This window comes from Trachymyrmex septentrionalis, unplaced genomic scaffold (assembly GCF_001594115.1).
Source record: "Trachymyrmex septentrionalis isolate Tsep2-gDNA-1 unplaced genomic scaffold, Tsep1.0 scaffold123, whole genome shotgun sequence".
NCBI lineage: Eukaryota > Metazoa > Arthropoda > Insecta > Hymenoptera > Formicidae > Trachymyrmex > Trachymyrmex septentrionalis.
The window spans coordinates 362,236-380,285 of NW_017304363.1; the positions used below are offsets into that span (position 1 = coordinate 362,236).

At 35.8% G+C, this 18,050-nt stretch overlaps 1 protein-coding gene across 3 annotated transcripts in view; it reads right to left on the reverse strand.

Annotated features, from left to right (window-relative positions):
- Nucleotides 1-18,050, reverse strand: part of LOC108755489 (membralin) — an 85,662-nt gene that overhangs the window by 49,155 nt on the left and 18,457 nt on the right. For all 3 annotated transcript variants that reach the window (XM_018498530.1, XM_018498535.1, XM_018498523.1), the window contains exons 8-9: nucleotides 17,749-17,832; nucleotides 11,021-11,153 (exon numbers count right to left, since the gene is read on the reverse strand). In XM_018498530.1, the coding sequence (XP_018354032.1) occupies nucleotides 11,021-11,153; nucleotides 17,749-17,832 (217 nt within the window). The remainder of the gene's footprint in view (nucleotides 1-11,020; nucleotides 11,154-17,748; nucleotides 17,833-18,050) is intronic.

Below are 18,050 nucleotides of genomic sequence, written 5' to 3' on the forward strand. Positions count from 1 at the left end.
GAAAAAATACTGGATAAGAGACTCATCTCAGAAACGAATTTTATCAAACAACAAACTAATAGATTAAATTTACTAATAGATTTAATTTAAGAATGATATTGAATTATTGGATAAAGCATACGATATATATATATAGTTATGTTTAAATGACGGCCTCCCCTCAATGTTTTCTATAATCTACAATATATGTTTGTACTGTGTGTCTTTTCTTATTGTCTCGTCAGATGAGACTCGACGTTCAATACATTAACAGCTTAATAACGTTTCGATGATTATGTAAGTTACAAAAAAAATTTGCTTGTGTTTTATTATATAAGGTATTCGATAAATTATTGTACGGTATGCTAGAAAGTACAATGACATCACTACGCTTAGTTGACTGATTTCTGTTAACATTTTATGTGAGCATTGATAAGGATCCGAAATTGGATCAAAATGTTTGCAATGAAAATTATTTTATTTTAAATAAACCAAACTTCACATTAACACTCTATGTTAGCTCTAATTGGCATTATTTGATTGATTTATCTCAATTGAGTCTTAATATTTAGTTTATTAATGATATGGTTAAACTAAAAAATTTTATTCCTGAGAATTTCTTGCATAAACGTAAATATACTATGCTATTTGTAATCTTTACTGGAAGTTAAAGCGATGCAGATTTGTATTCATTTTGCAGCAGCGTAGAGAGTCTGTTCGATCACACGGAGAAGGCGGTATCAAGGCGTGCACAGATTGCTGTCATCGTCGTTAATTCTCATTATCTCTTAATTTTATAAGCGGGTCTCCTGCCGCGTTGGCGCGGCATTCAATGCATACAACCGCTTCACTTAGGGTACGAAATTGCAAATTTCTTTGTTCTTCGTTTACTCTATATTCATCTTAATTTTCTTTCGCCTTCTGTTTCTAAGATTTTCGGAAACTTCCACAATTAACCAAAGTCACATATCGTTTCATTGCTATCGAGAAATTAATAAGTTTCCATAATGAAAAAAATAATAGTGATTTTATATGTCGCATTTTTAATTAAATCATGGAAATGAATCATTCACGTGTAGAAGCGATCGGCTGCGAAACGGCCAACTTGTTAGAACTTATCACCGATCACTAGAGTGCAACACTAGTGTTTCGACTCAAGATTGATGTTTCTTCGCCTTATATATATATATATATATATGTATGTAGCTCTAGCAGATTGAAACGTGAAAGCAACACCCACTGTTGCCATCAAATCACTCTATCGATTAACCCTAACTCATATCACAAAACATAATTAGCCCGCCTCGGTGCTGAACAAGTGTACTCGTCCATTACGTATTCCGTACATTTCGTATGTTATCGATCAATCTGATTATCGGCATATAAGGAAAATCAAAAGACGAAAAGTACCAAAGCTTCCAACATTTCGTAATTGGAGTTTTCCTCGCGTTTATGTATAAAAATCAATTCTAAAAAATAATCCTAAGACTGAAATATTTCTCGAATTTTTAAGGAAGCTTGCGTCTGCGGAAAAGAACAAGTGTAGATATTATCATTATCTCAAAATAAATTGTTAATCTTTTTACGCATTTTTAAAACCTGTTAAAATAATATTAATGTATGATTTTGACTTTAGGTATAATCTCGAAAATATATTAGTTTAAAGTAATAATGGCAAAAGAGAGATAATGAGTCTTCAGCCGAAAGACGCATTTTTCTGGACACGGTCTGACAGTCTGTTTAGTATTCCAAACTGTGTGGTCAGGAGTCAAGACGATTAATTATACTGGTTAATTATCTCACGAGGACTAATTTTCTATCCACTGTTTACGATTAATCATGTACCTTGTCACGTGGCAAATACCATCCCGACTTTTCATTTTGGACGGAATACCGTAAAACGTATAGTGTCGTTAAATGATATTAATCACGAGTTGCAACATAATTGTTTCTTTCAGCACATTTTGCTAACCATTAACAAACAGAAAATATATTTTTGAAATATGTAAAATATATCAAATACGTTATTGATAAATAACATAAAAAGATATGGATTTTAATTGGAGCACATATATTATATTATATATTTCCAAGAGCTAAGTAATTGATATAAATAGTAATTAATAAATCCAAAATATTATTAATTTCACTTGTAAACATATTCATTCCAAATTCGAAATTTTATTTCATTAAACTTCAAATTCGTAATATTATAAGTTTATATCACAAATACATCAGTTTTGTGTTAATATATCAGCTATGTTTTTGCAATGAGTCACTATTAGGTATTACAACGGACAGGTGAACCAATAAAAAAAAATGTATGTATACTCTAATAAATACTAACTCCCTATTCTTATTATGCGTCATAGTTTTATAAAATAAAGTCGTAAATATTGATTTTAGATGTCAACTATACTTATATGAAATTGAAATTAATTTATTTTAAAATAATTCATATTATTTTTCTTTTATAATAATTCAGTGTGAGTGAAATAATAGGAATCCTGAGTTTCGATTTTTAATAATTTCACTAATCGGTCGGAAGAATTGATATAACGATTGGTTTATGACTCAAATCCATTATCTCGTTTATTTTGTTTTTTTTTTAGTCATAAAAAAGCGACAAACACCTTTCCTTCGAGTATCAGACGTAAATGTAGATCCATATATACGTGGGTATATATATATAGTTATAAAGGTAGCAGGAGGAACCCCTGTAGAGATCGTAGTGTATTTCGGCACCCTGTCGCGAGGACAAAAGTGGCGACCGATCGCGTACGATCGAGGGAACGGGAGGATGAGAAGACGGTTCGCGGAAAATAAAGTCAGCTCTCGGTTCCATCAAGCGGCCGTCAGGGAGTCGACCGCCTGTACCGTTCGCTTGGCGCCAGTCTGACGCCCCCTTTTTACCTCCCTTTCGCCCATCTTCTCCGTCCCTTTGCTCTCCCCTTCCTCTCTCACTCTCTCTCTATCGCGCGCGCGCTCCTGCACTCTCTGTTCGAGATATCCGAGACGAACGGGGCACCCTGATTAAAACGCCAACTCCCAGGATATCGAGCTTTGCGTCTTCTTTTTTTCTCTCACATCTCCGTCTTTCTTTCTTGCCTTCACAGTGACCATCTTCGGAAAGTAAATATCGGTAGAATAGAAAAACTAATTATAGTTCCTTAGATGGACATTCCCCGCGAAGCCGAACAAAAAGACATAGCTTTCACTCGCTGTTGAAATCCGGTTGCCGCAACGGGGTGTACTCGTAAAATAGAGGAGCGGCCTAAGATCGCTCGCAGGATTAAAAGTAGAAGCTAAAAGAACCCTGAGACAGAGACCGATTGTAGGTGTTCCAAGAAAATATTTTCCTATGCCCGTCTCGCTTCATTCTCTTTGAAATACTAAGAGCGTGTAGAATCATCGCAAGTGTAACGAAATTATGTTATTTTTTCAGAGAAAATTTTTACCCTACACTTTTACATTCTACCGAAAATAAAGAATTTCGACCTTAAGCTATACAATTTTGTCCAGTCCACAATTATCTTCGAGGTGTGATACGATACGATTCCATCAATGTATAAAAAATCCATTTAAATAAATCGTCTAACTAATTTTTACGAGAATTGATATCATAAAAATAACTCGTTAAACGTATCGTGAAAATGATTAATAATTACAACAAAGTAGTCGATGTGTACGTAATTGATCATCTCATTAATACACAGAAAACATGATCGTGTAGAGAGAGAGAGAGAGAGAGAGAGAGAGAGAGAGAGAGAGAGAGAGAGAGAGAGAGAGAGAGAAAATATATTATCCTCTAACTTTATAAATATCGTCATATTCTCGAATAAAACCCCATATTCTAAAAAATAGGAAATTATATTCGTTTAAAAAAAAATCCATTTACCAATCATTATAGACGAATAAAAGAGACGGTACGTAATTGTAGAGCGCAACATGGAATTTCGAGGTTGACAGTTAGATGAGTTAACGATACACCGGGGGAGAGGCTATTTTTGAATCGATTTAATTCTTGTAAAGAAATGATGTAATTTGACGATACGGGCAAGATTTTCCAAGCGCAAGCAATTGGAGATCATCGGCCCCGCCTAACGCGGTACACCGACAAACGCGCGAACTGTACCATAGCCTCGCGCCACGGTATATACATAGGTATATACATAGGTATACGTTATGTTTGCACTGTAATTTTCCACCCAACTCGTCGGGGCGCTCCCGGTCGACGGCGGAGCCACCCGACCATCCACCCTTCGCTCATAACGTTGAAATAACACCCCACGCAACCGCCCCGCCACTCGTGCGCCGCTATGTGTTTACGAGTGCCTACATCCGAGCGTGAGCGCGTGTGTACTGGGTCGTGTGTTATTTATATAATTGCTCAATAGCCTCAATTACGGACCTTATTCAATCATAATCATCCTCCGGTGTTATTTGCGGACAAGCCCAGCTGATTGTAAGCACTCGACGCTCCGCTCGCGTCGCGCCGTCGATCGACGCGTGGCATCGTCGCCGCCGACGCGCCCGCGGGGCGCGAATATAAGCCCTTCTGTGAAGCGTCGAAGATACAGAAATTTACACGCGCCGTCCCGTCGAGCGTGTTTCGCTCTGGATTCGTCTTCCCCTCTCACTCAATCTTCTATTGAATAATAGGAAATATGTTGTTGCTTATATTCATTACTTTGTACTTCATTTTCTATATCAATGTAATCGTTTATCGTATTCAAAATAACAGTTTGCTCATTTTGGCTTCTAAAGGTTAATAAAGAGAAACGAATTTATCGATAATTCATCCTGTAGATATTCTATGTGGATATTCTTTTGGATGTGTCGTCGGAATGAGACGGAATGCGCGAAAGGCAACAAAAGATATTTTCTGTATTTAAGTTCAAGTGGAACTGAAGATGCGTTCGAATCCACGAAAGTCGTGAAAGAACCTGGTCCGTATTACGAATCTAAAGTGCAAGTCTCTCTTGGTTTCATTCCCGTGATTCCACGTATATCGAGGAACGTTTCTCTCTTTTCTCTATCTCTGATCGCACCGTTGCGGTACTCTCGTAAAACAAACACATTCTAATTCCATTAAAAAGGTGAAATAATCGCGATTATAGAGAAACAGTTACAGAATGCACAACTGACGAAGACGATATTATACCAAATATAATGTATGCATATATCTCTGTTGTTGAGATAACTTTTCTTAAAAGAAATCTTCCACAATACCAATGTGTTGTTTTGCTAACATTGATGAGAAAAAACACACGTATATTCAATATTACTCAATATTCACAAATACGAATTTAACATCATATTTGTTAATATTTATTCGTTATCATTGAATTTATATGCAAAAATAATTTTTATATAAATTTATTTTCGTTAATCAATTTACAGAAGAATTTTCAAGAATATCAGTCGTACACTGTCCGACGATTAAAAACGCAAGAGTGAACATAACCCAGCATCCATCATATTCAACGATCCATTCACTTCAATCTTTGTGAAGAATCGTCTGACTTTTCCTCATCCACTATCACTTGAGCAACTTCACTACTCGAAATAATTTAAATCCTCAGATCTGTATGCAATTATATACATGTACATAATTAGAAATTTACAGTAGTAAAATATTCATATATTGTAGATTGCTGCAACTTGAAATTGTCGCGTTTTTATAACCGCAAACGCAATGAAAATAATTAAATTTGTATGAAAAAACAAGTGAGGAGAGAAAACGGTTGAGAAACGTACTTTGTCGAAAGATAATAGAAAAAAGACTAAAGAAAGATCTAGCGAGAAACTCTGCTTGAGTTAAATTAAAAATACATTCTTTTCAACTACCGAGTACGTAAGATCATCTCCATCTTCGGACGTCACACTAGTCGTTTGCAAATTCTTGGTTGCGTCACCCTGTATGTATTCAGAAAAAAATTATCTCACGAAATAAATTTTACTGTATATTCTATTGCTGTAACACGCCGCAAACGAGCAGAAAAGCCAAGATAAGTAATCAGCAATTTTATCATGATAATGTGTACTTATCACAGCTTATGCAATTTCTCGACAAACCTACGAAAATCTACAAGTATAATAACCTACGAAAATCTACAAGTATAATTACTTCCGTATTCTCCTGATCGTCTGCTTTTTTTATTTGTCAAAATAAAACTCAATCTAAAAGGAAGAATATTTAATGATATGAAAAAAAACAAAACGACAAAACAATTTCTAACAATATCGAGAACAGTCTTCCAAAAATATGGTATGCGGAACAATAGAAAATTAACTATATGTGTGTAGGAATATCTAAATAACGTAAAGTCACATTATCCCCGTCAATGAGTTTATTTTATGTAAGAATTACAATCAAAGTCGAGATACTTTTTGAACGTATCTCGACAGAATTGTTATTTATAATCTGTTTTTCAGTTTGCGATAAACAACAATAAACATCTCACAATTGCACCACGTGCAATCTTTATAAAAGCAAACATTGATATACAATTAACTTGAGAAAGATAACGATGGATTTGAGATTATCCAACGAACTTCAACGAGGCTTTTCAATAAAGCACTTTTCTAATTGTTTTCGAGGACGAGCACTCCGCACGACTTCATACGTGTGGTATAGCGAACTTCCGTCGAACAAATGGATGAAACTCTTACCACGAGGTTGAGATTTTAATGCTGCATAAAACTAATTGTTCGATTACATTTACGATTTTTCAGAGAAATAATTCATAAACATTCAGTAAACAATTAAAACCTTTTGCCTTTCCTATATAAATCTAATCAATAAAGTAAGACAAAAAATTTTTTTGCAAAAAGGGGGGTCCTTCAAATTAAATCACACACATAACACTATTCCCTGTATTACTATAATTGAATAAGGAATATATAGTAACGCCTAAATTCGCATGTCAATATCAGAGGACACACGATCGTTGAACTTTCTCAGTACTATTCGCCCTTAGCAATATCTTACCGCTACATCTATGTGTTACACGACATTTCCTCTCGTATACTATTCTGATTTCACTTCAGAAGTTTTATTTTAACCTATAAGAATGGCGACGCCATTCTTGGAAAAAAGTCAAACTTAAAAGTTTGCAATATTGTACACCATGTATACAACCTATACAAGAGAGAGAGATACCTACGCAAGAAAAAGAAATCAATCTAACATTTTTGTCGTATGTAATTGTAGTGCAAAAAAATACAACAAAAATCAATCGTACCATATATTTTTCATATAAGATGGCAAGTTTATCAGCTGTCAGCGTGACTTAATTCAAAATATCTGCATTCACAACATGCATATTAAAGAAAATCGTGCATTCAACTTTTGCGCAATTCTTCCTCAATCTCTACCCAGAAAGAGTAGTTATTTAGTTTATAAACAGTGACAAGAAATCGTTTCTTATCGAAATAGGAACTAAATACGGACTATCCGATAAACCGTTCGTAAGTGGAAGTCGGATTTCTAATTAAAAGCGGATGACCCATGAAAACAGTCGACGGATAGTGTTCATTGGCGTCCTAATGCACATCTGACGTAACTCGTACCTAATCCGCGAGCCGCGTTTAATATTATAAAATGCTTTGTATACGGAAAGTCCGCGATACAATTGCATAAACGCTTTAAACACGAGGAAAATGACATTAGTTAATGTACACTACGTACAGAAACAAGTTGGCACAGGAACTGCAGTGCCAATCTGACGTCAGATGCTCAAATCAAAAAATAGTATTCGATACTTTCCTCGATGAATGTATAAAAGATATTTTGATGTTAACATTTAGTAAGCTTCGAGCATAATTTGATTAATTTATAATATTATATTCGAGTACCAACACGATCTTTTCGTTATAACTGCAAAAATTAATATGCAAAATTTTCAATCCTGCTAAATATTAGCATTTAAAATTATCGTTATGGGCACAGAGTTGCTCGCGATAAAATTATCTTTTGTTTTCTTTCATTTTTTTTGTGTATCGCATAGAGTGGTAGTAACATAATGATCGTTTCGTTATGTGAGTGACAACACGTTTCACGAGACAATTCGATTTGTCTTGCAGACACGCGTCGCCCTCGATAACGATCTCGATTACTCCTGCCCGAGACACAGCTTCGCTCACGCGATTAGAATTGATCCTAATTACACCTCAGTGTAAATCCCGTATTAGAAGACTACGGAGCAGGACGCGCGGCGCGTACTTGGGCTGTTCGGAGATTCGAATACTATTACCGGCGTCAGATCTATTTAATTGTTGCTAATGCCAGTTCTAATGATCCGTTTCCAATCTCTAGTCCAACTGCACACTCAGGTTCCACTAACTCTCACCAGCCCGAATACAAATCGAAAATAGATCAAGCGTAAATTTCTCGTCTCGCGAAGTAGAATTTTGTAAAACATTGATAATTTTCCAACACAAAGATGCGAGAAAATGTGATTTTGTACTGTTTTTTTCTTCTTTAAGTTAACTCTCTTTAAATCAAATATTTAAACTTAATTGCATTTTTTCACGAGAGGCAAGTAAAAAAAGTTAGCAAGAGGGATACATTTAAGAATTTCTTATACTTTAAATCCTTAGAAAGATCTATTTAAGATGCAAAGTAACTCCGTAAAAGCGGACCAATAATAATAATTTGTATCATAAGAGTTTGCATCCGAGTCAAGATATAGGATTTCTGGTCCGATGTAAGTTCCGCCGTTGATGACGGCTTTGTTTAATCGTCACCTAATGTCTCTAATGTTCCGATCTAACCCTTCGTTCGTCCAGGGAAATTGCCTCGCGGTATAGTCCTTCCGAGAGATCTAAGCTATACCGAGCGTAAAGCCCGATCTCTATTGTGAAGTTCTCAGTTGAACCTTGCTTTGACGTCTCTGCGTAGGATCAACTAGATTGTTGAATCAGCGAATTGCCGTTCGATGTTTGCGGAATGTACATCGATCGTACGTTTATAACCACAGATCAATGGGCAGTCGTACAGAAAGGACGTCCAAATCCGATCGGACTCAATCGATTGTAATCGCATCACCAGAATATGTCAATAAGAAAATATATTCATATGTATATTCGGTGAATTATTAATATCGTGGCCTTAATTAGATTATCCGGATATTTACGAGATTGAGCAAGAATCAGGAAAAGCAACAAAAAGATTATGGTTAGACTATAATTTATATTTTTTAGACACACGTGACATAGGAGGTCTGTCCAAAAAGTACACGACCTCTGCGTACATCTTTGTCCTTGAGTATTCTAGTGTAGAAAACAAGAATTTAGGAGGGAACCAATAAGACCTTGAGAAGTATCCCCACCAAGCAAATGACTTAACAGCTGTTTAGTCGACAACGGTACACAGTTAAGTGAGCGTCGCATTTTACCTGCGCATTCATCACCTGATTTAGAATTTTTTCAACTTAGAAAATAACCAGAAGTCACGAAACTATATGTAGTACTTGTAAGGGGATTGTAGAAGTTGGACAATGCTATGTTTAAAGTCCTAGTAAAAAATCCTGAATCAGATGAGATGAATAAACAGATGAAGTGTGACGCTTGAAATTTTCGACGGTCGCACACAACCGCATATCGTTGCCGACTGAATAGCTGTTGGATCGTGCCATTTGGTGGAGTATTCCTTCAAGGGCCTGTCTAAATACAAGAGAGGGGGGAGGGGGGGGAGGGAGCGAGAGAGGGAGAGGGGAGAGAGATGGAGAGGGGGTGAGAGGGGGAGAGGGGAATACCCAAAGATATTTTTTATTACTTTACTTACATATGTTGTTATGACTCTGAATGACCTCCTACAAGTTTTAGCCAACGCTCGTTATTCGTTAAAAAGTTATTTAAAAAAAAATTTAATTTAATAAACTAACGTTTCATTTTTACTATATATGCAATATTTAAAAATACTGCATCTCTTATGTCTACTGTCTAGAAGCGTCCGACTTTCCACGCGAAGCGAGATCCATCTCACCTTCCCCACCTACCAAGGGACGTTCGCCGTTCGACTTCCAACAAGATCCCGCATGAAAAGTCCGCGTCCCTAGGAAAGGAAGAGGTATAGTAGAACTCGCTTCGCGTGGAAAGTCGTGCGCTCCTTAACAGAAAGGCGGAGGTGGGGGGGGGGGAAAAAAAAGGGGGGGGGGAGGGAAGGCGAAACTCACTTCGCGTGTAAAATGAATCGTTATTTCTTAACCTCGTTTATTAATAACTTTTTAACGAATAACGAACGCCGATTAAAATTTATTGAAGGTCATGACCTTAACAACATATGTCAAGGTTAGATTATCGGAGTTGACAATGTGAGTCCCCTATAGTATACAATTACCAATATCCTTGTTGATCAAAATATACATCTCTCTTTATAGATGGAGATTTCCTTATAGAGAGTATGGAACTTTTCACATCCAGAGTTCATATGGGTGTTGAATTCGGTGTATTGAGAAAAAATGTTGATAAAAAAAAAAATTTTTTAATTTTGAGTGATTTGACAGAAAACAGTACTTTGACTAGAGTGTGTATATGTAGAAATATATTTCGTACACAACAAAAAAGATAAAATATTTGTGTTATTTAAAAATCACTCCCTCCCTCCATTTGGAAGGTATTCTATCATCTAGAAAAGTCAAAAATCTCCGCCTTTGTCTCTCTCTCTCTCTATTTTGTGTAATCACAATTATAAAAAGGATTCAATTGCATAGGGAATTTCAAGTATATAATTTAGAAAGAAACTTGTACCGGCACAGATCGTAGCAACTTTTAGCCAGTGCTATTGGATTAAAACGAAAAAGATTGCTCGCTAGCAGGTTAGCTAACATATCCGACACGCAAGGCTCACTCTACTTAATACAACTTGATCCTTTTTAATTAAATGCCCTCCCGATCATCTTGTCTCCTACCAGAAACACTCTTTTAGATTTTCTTCTTTACTACTTAGTAAACCTTCTATTGCTCGCGATAATTGAAACACAAGATATGAGAAAAGACATTCAATGTTTTGGCAAAATTAAGGATAATCACATACCTTAACCAATGCCTTTTTGTAAGAGCCGTGTGACAGCAGATAGCATCATATTGATCGGCAAGCCACACTATCAAGATTATGTAAAACGCAGTGGTTGTGTCGTTGAAAAATTCAGACATAAGTGCCTCCATTCCTAAAAAAAAAAAACAAACAGGAATATTTAAGAGTAATGACAATTAAAAAAAGCTGTCGCTGTTATTCGATGTTTTGCATCAAATATAAAATTTTTTAAAATAATGTACTTATAAATTACAATAATATAACACTGATATAATACTTGAAATTAAATAATGTCAAAAGAACAATCGATTCTAACGTAATCGAACGGATACGAACATGTCCTATATTAAGGACAGTTTTCCGCGATCGATTAAAACTCCGACAGTGAGCAAGATTCGTTTTTTGTAAATTTATCGTTAATGCATAACCGTTAAGTTGTAAAATCGATGTATCATATCGATCTATATCTTTACGATCTATCTCTTTACAAATGTTAAACATTCAATCTTACTTAACAAGTGAAAGATTACTAGGAATTAAAATGTCTGTAAAAAAAAAACAATGAGAATAAAAAAGTACAATATTATATTTGTCAATGTATTTTTTTTTCTTAATGATCTAATGGATAATGGAATAGTAACGATACATTCACAGAAAAAAGTGTTTTTATGTCATTTGAAAAGAAAACACTTAATATAAAGCACAAAATAATTGCGAGAAAGAAAAAAAAAGCATTCGTTCTTATGTGCGATTACGATTCCTTCATTTTCATTGAAATACATGGCCGAGTATTTATAAATCCAATCGAATTCCATTTAGTCGATTTTCGAAAAATATTTCTATAAGTCGGAAGAAAGTAGACGTGAGCATATATTACGTGGGAGATCGTCGTGGCAGTGGTAGATGAAGGTGCCACAGACGCGCGACCAGCAAAGATGAATGGTCTTGAGACCAAGAGCGCGACGTTAGATAATTAGTTTCTCTATCGGACACAACGCGACGTGGAAAGAAAACAACACCGCGGGAATGCTAACAAGCGGGACTCACGTCGCTCGTATCCGGGACGTAATACGGCCAAGATACAGAAGCAGAAGTACAAATCGACGAAGAGACGTGGTCTGACAGCGCTCACGGGGGTAGCTCGACAAAGTGAGAAATTACTTCTTAAGAGAGCAGGGCGGCCGATTGTCTCACGAAGAAAAGGAAATCACTTATGCCGCTATTGTAACAAAAAAGTAATATTTGCATTGGGATTTTTTCCAAATATACAAATGCTACCTATAAATTATCCTGTTTATTTTCATCTATAGATCCTTTGATAAATCTGGAATCAATTTCTCCTGTCAAAAATTGACCGAAAACGATCGCTCATCGTGATGTTATTTTTTTTTTATTCGCAATGTCAAGTACCACAAGTGTGAGAAGGCCATAAATGAAATTTCTGGTGACTCTTGACTTAACTCGAATCAATACTCGTTTAGAAAGTTCTTTGGTATTCGCGGATCCGGTATATTTTAAATTAAACTATCTTTATTTAAAGTTAACATAATTACCTGACTTTTTTTTCAATTTGAAGATCAAAATCTAAGGAATAAGATTATGTAACTTAAAATTATGTGACTTATAATTATATAAAGTTGTAACAAAATATTTGTTAAAAATATTTTCAAACGTAGTTGAAGAAAATGTTCGAATCCATGGAATTCATGAATACCGATTAATTAAATACTGAAAGTATTTCTGAGAAAATTCTGCAATTTTATTTTTCCTTCATATAAAAAAATAAATAAAGAATTAAAAATAGTAATTCCAACGCAGTAATCTTTTTCGCCTATTTCTCATGTTTCTAAATATTTAGGTTTCTAAATATACCGTAATAAATATTATATCTTAAATTGCTTGTAAAAAAGCTATAGAAAAGACGTAATTGCCTCGACTTTTTCCATGTTGTTCCAAGTTAAGGATTAAAACAACTTGGGATCTAATGTGACTTCGTTAACAGAATGCGCATGAATCAGTTACATATTGGTCTGTGCCGAAAGGATCGTTAACATCGAATAATGCGCGGATAATGCACTCGTTTAAATGCATACTAGTCGAGCATTATCTCACCGTGTAGGTAAGCCTTTAACACGGTTTCCTACCGGAGAACCATCTAACTCCCGATCATATCCCCATTCTCTTTCCTCCTCAATTTTTATAAAACGCTCAAATTCCAGATACGACAAACAGTAACTATGATAATCTACGTCCAATAATTTTTCGAGATTGAAATTGCACTGGTAATAATTTTACCGTTACAATTTACAATATATTTAGTATTTTTCTTACGGTGAAACAGCTGCTAATTCAGCTGCAACCACCGCATTCAAGCTTAGCAGCTTAGAAATGAAAAACATGAAATATTATATATGATACAACCGATCCGGAATCGGACATTACCGAATGAACGATTGTGCAAAATACCGTGATCGAAATTGACGGAACGGCAATGGTGCCCAATTGCCGACTGACAGAAGGTTCACGAGTCATAACTAATTCGAAGCCGTGACTACGCGCACGGTTGTCGCACAGACTCTCGCGTAATTGCGCGTATGCTTCACGCCGTCCACGGCTCGCCGACGCCCAATGTCGGTGTCGGCTGATCGAGCGTAAATTTAGGCCTTGTAAACAGGCGATGATTTTAAATTAGTGCCCTTGTTAATTTGGTTAGATATTTCGTATACGATAATATTGATGGAAATATCAAATGCTCCAAATATAATATTATACAAATGCAATACATCTTTATTTCGTCTCTATCGTCATAAATATATCAAAAGTTCATAGATAATAGTTAAGTAATTGCACAATTTCGATAATATGTAAATTGACTACAACGATTACGACTTTTACCACGTATCTCCATGTATTTAATGTAAATAAGATAAATATTATAGGTTAATACCTAATTTCATTAAAGGTAACGAGAGCATTGGCAATTTTAGAAATAAAATCGCGTTGCGTTATAAGGTTTCTAAGAAGGAAATTAAATATTGAAATATTATAATTGCATAAATATTACATACAATATAAGAACACATAGCGCGCTGTTGCTCCAAGTTCATCCATTAGCTGCGATTGACGCATTATCGCGCGAAGAACGATGCGATTCGTGTGTATTGCGTAAATTCATATCTGACGCAATGCAAAATAATACTAGAATGTGCGTCGTACGTATTTTTTGAAGAGGCGGTAGCTAATAATGTTGTTAATCAATGGTCAACTGTATACGGCCATCGCTCACGTGTCACCGGGGTATCGAGTCGAGCTTGGTCGGTAATACCAATATTGCACATAACTCGGTTGAATCTACTCCCTCCCTTTTTCTCTCTTCTCGTCTAATAGACATAATATTTTCCGCTAACCGACCTGTGCGAACACGGTTGAGTTTGATCGAACGCGAGATTCGACGTACTCGATCGAATGCGAATAGATAAAAGTGTCTGCAGTTTCATAGATCCTTATGGAACTCTTTTGCCGAAGACTGCTCTGCAATAATATCAAACATGTTTCACTTACTCACCAATCACTTGTTTTTTTCATATTAATTATCATATCCCATACGAAAACTAATCTCAGATAAATTCAGAAGTACATACACATACCTAAAAGAAACCTATTATTACAATTTGTCAAACGAATGTGATTAACCCGATCTCGAAGACAAAACCCGTAAATTTCTTTGAAATTAGTTTACAAAGCTAGTTGCGGATCGGTTACTACTAAAGATCTATATAATTGTTAGCTACTCTATTCTTGTAAACTATACGGGTAGTCCTATCTTCGTTGGAGACACGTTCGCGTCTTGTATAATGCTCGACTGTATAAACTCGCAGATCTCCTTTCGCGAAGTGACTGTTGACGAGATAATTAGGAGCGAAATCGTACTCGTCAAAGCATGGAAGATTTAATCAAGGACCAATCAGGATCTCGCATTAACCGTCGTATGTCAGAAGCAGAACGGTATCATAGAGTAGCGAATCCCGGGCAAATTATCCGTTGCTATACCAGGATCTTCGCTGCTGCAGACGCTATATTGTGCTTTGGCAGCAGAAGCGGCTTTAGAGTTGGCGAAGCAGGGGGTCATAGACTGTAGTTTAATCTGCTCTAGCGCCATGATCTAGCCATTCCATTGCATATACGTCGGCACCTCGCATATGCGAAACCGTAATCGCGATAATTTGCCTAATCGTAGTATTACAAGAGCGAGTTATACTTATTTGATATCACGATATTGTGAAAATGCACAACTTTATAAAAAGCTCACTTGATATGTCATCGGATAGAATGCAAGATGCATGAAGATAATCCGATTACAATCATTTTTTATTACAATACATCTTGATTAATCCAACGCCTAAGTATTTTGGAATTTTGCGATTCCTTTCTCAACAATGACAATGTCAAGCTATTAAATGCTATTTATTCCCTTTAATCTACACCAAGGCCGAGACGCTCGCGCTCACGCGCCTGTGCAAAATATGCTAATACGTATACGGTAGCGTCGCATCAACGTTATAAGCAGATAAACGGAATGGTGCGGGTACAACGTGTTCTGACCGTCTCTGAAAATGTGTTTACAGCATGTTAGGCGGCCGATCATGCGTCACTGATGCACAGAGGCGCCGGTGTGCCTTCGTTCTTTGACGTTCCATTATGCAAAATCGTCTTCCACGTCGTACCTGATGCCAAATGCCGAACGACGCGTGGACGATTTGACGGGAATTCACGCTGATGATGCCACAGGCACCAGCCAGACAAAATATTGCCCATCAACGACGTAAACGCAAGGATAAAAATTGAAAAAGAACATGCCGAGCAGCCGAATAGCAAATAGCGTTGAGAAAAACGTTACGCAAGACACCAAAATATAACGTGTAAACGCTAACGTAAACGATAAGGTATACATTTCGAGATTATTTAGAAAATTGCAAAAATACAAAGATGTCAAAGATGACAAAGTTGTTTGCAAAAGTTGTTTGCAACAGGACTTTTTCTAACGAATTATATTATTACAAAGACATTGCATGAACATTCCCCTAGAATTTTATTTTTATTCAAAGAAATACTACACAGCATTGTGATTTCCACGCTTCTTATTATCGTACAAATTGAAAAAATTAAAGGATACAGAAATACTAAAATATTAGAAAGGGAAAGAGTAACGGCATATTCTTTTTGACCGGAAAAAGTAACATGTGATGAAGACGCGAGAGAAAGCTGAGAGAGCCACTGCCTGGGATGACGGATGGAGAGAGCAGAAAACGACACAGGAACTGGAACCTATTATTCCAGATAACAACTTCTCTTTAAAGCTTCTTTTCCTTTTCTCTATTTCCAATTATGTTGACTCATGTGCGCGCGCGCGGTGTGTGTGTGAGTGTGGTGTGTGTATATATAATATTTTAATTTTTGTACATCTCTTGGTAATCCCCGCAACGGGGGAGGGATGCGGAAATTTACCACTTCCGTTGCTACGTTTCGTTCAGCTGCTTGCTAACTGCGCAACTGGTGGTATAGATATGTATATGTATAGATAAATGGATACTCTACTAGAATGTATATAAGTCATTTTTGTGAAATTCGATAAATAAGTTGCAATCTTATTTTTTATTTGATTAAAATTAATGATTAGCTATTATAGCATAATTCATAAATAAGATGAAGGAAAATATATATCACAAATATTGTGTGTGTGTGTGTGTGTGTGTGTGTGTGTGTGTGTTTTGCTGCAAGCACACAAGTAGAGAAATATATATATTATAATTGAATTATATTCTGTACTTGTAAGTGGGGGTTGTAAGTGAGTTGTGCTCAAGACAAATAGAAATAGGAAAGCTAAGATTTAGATGGTAAGGTAAAACAGTATCTAATGTTTCAATAAATATATTATATGAATAGCGTGAAAATTTGTGAGAAAACGGATTTGAAACTCATTAACAAATTGAAAGAGGTACTTTTCGAGAGAAATAATTTATTGCGTACAAAAGTCTCGCAATGCAAGAAGAGGAAACAAAGATCGTAAATTCAAACTCTATCAATGTTTTCAGAGCCGTCGGATAGATGAGAGGATCAGAAACGTCGTATTTTATGCAGGTCAATTGGACCATTGGTGCCAGTGGACACGCGAAGCGTGAAGAGAAGATATTCAGGTCGAAATGGAAATGGGTGTCGCGCAACGCCGCCGCCACTGCTGTTAAATGGGCTCTGAGCGGGTTACCCAACTGTTGCGCCTTCATCAGAAATTTATGCAGAATCCTGGGTTAACCGTCCCGGCCAATCAGCTTTGTAACCGAGCTAACGTCCTACCGGCGAGAATTCGAGAGAGCAAGAGTAGTCGTGATTTAGTAAAAAGGTATTTAATATTTCACTCGCACGTAGCGACCAAACTCCAACGTACTTGAGGATTCACGGCCGATTGATTATTTCCAAAATGAATCATCTTTCATTGAACACTTCCAAAAAATTGAAATGCAAAGAATAATAACGAAAAAAATCCAAAAAATGTTTGAATTTAAATGTAAAGTCCAATGAATGTGCAAATGCTATACAACTTTTATATTTAATTAACTTAAATATTTTATTTTTTATGAAACATTTTCCAAGAAAACATGACAAACATAAGAATAAAATATATCAACACAAATAATTAAAAAGGTAAGGTACTTAAAGTATATAAAACTTACCTACTAATGCCAAGACTACTGTCAATAGGGAAGCAGCTGGCAATGACACAGTTAAGTTAAACTCCAGCATTTGTATAAGATCAACTGAAACAAATGATAGAAATGCGAGTTTTAGTGTTAAACTTACATAAGCATGTACAAGATAAAATATTTTCTATTATTGTATATTTTCTAATCTCCATATTCGATTATTTCTTCAAGAAACATATAGCGAAACAATTTTCCATATGTGTGAAATTAAAAAAAAATAGAACATTATATATGTATATGTATATGTATATATATATATATATATATATATA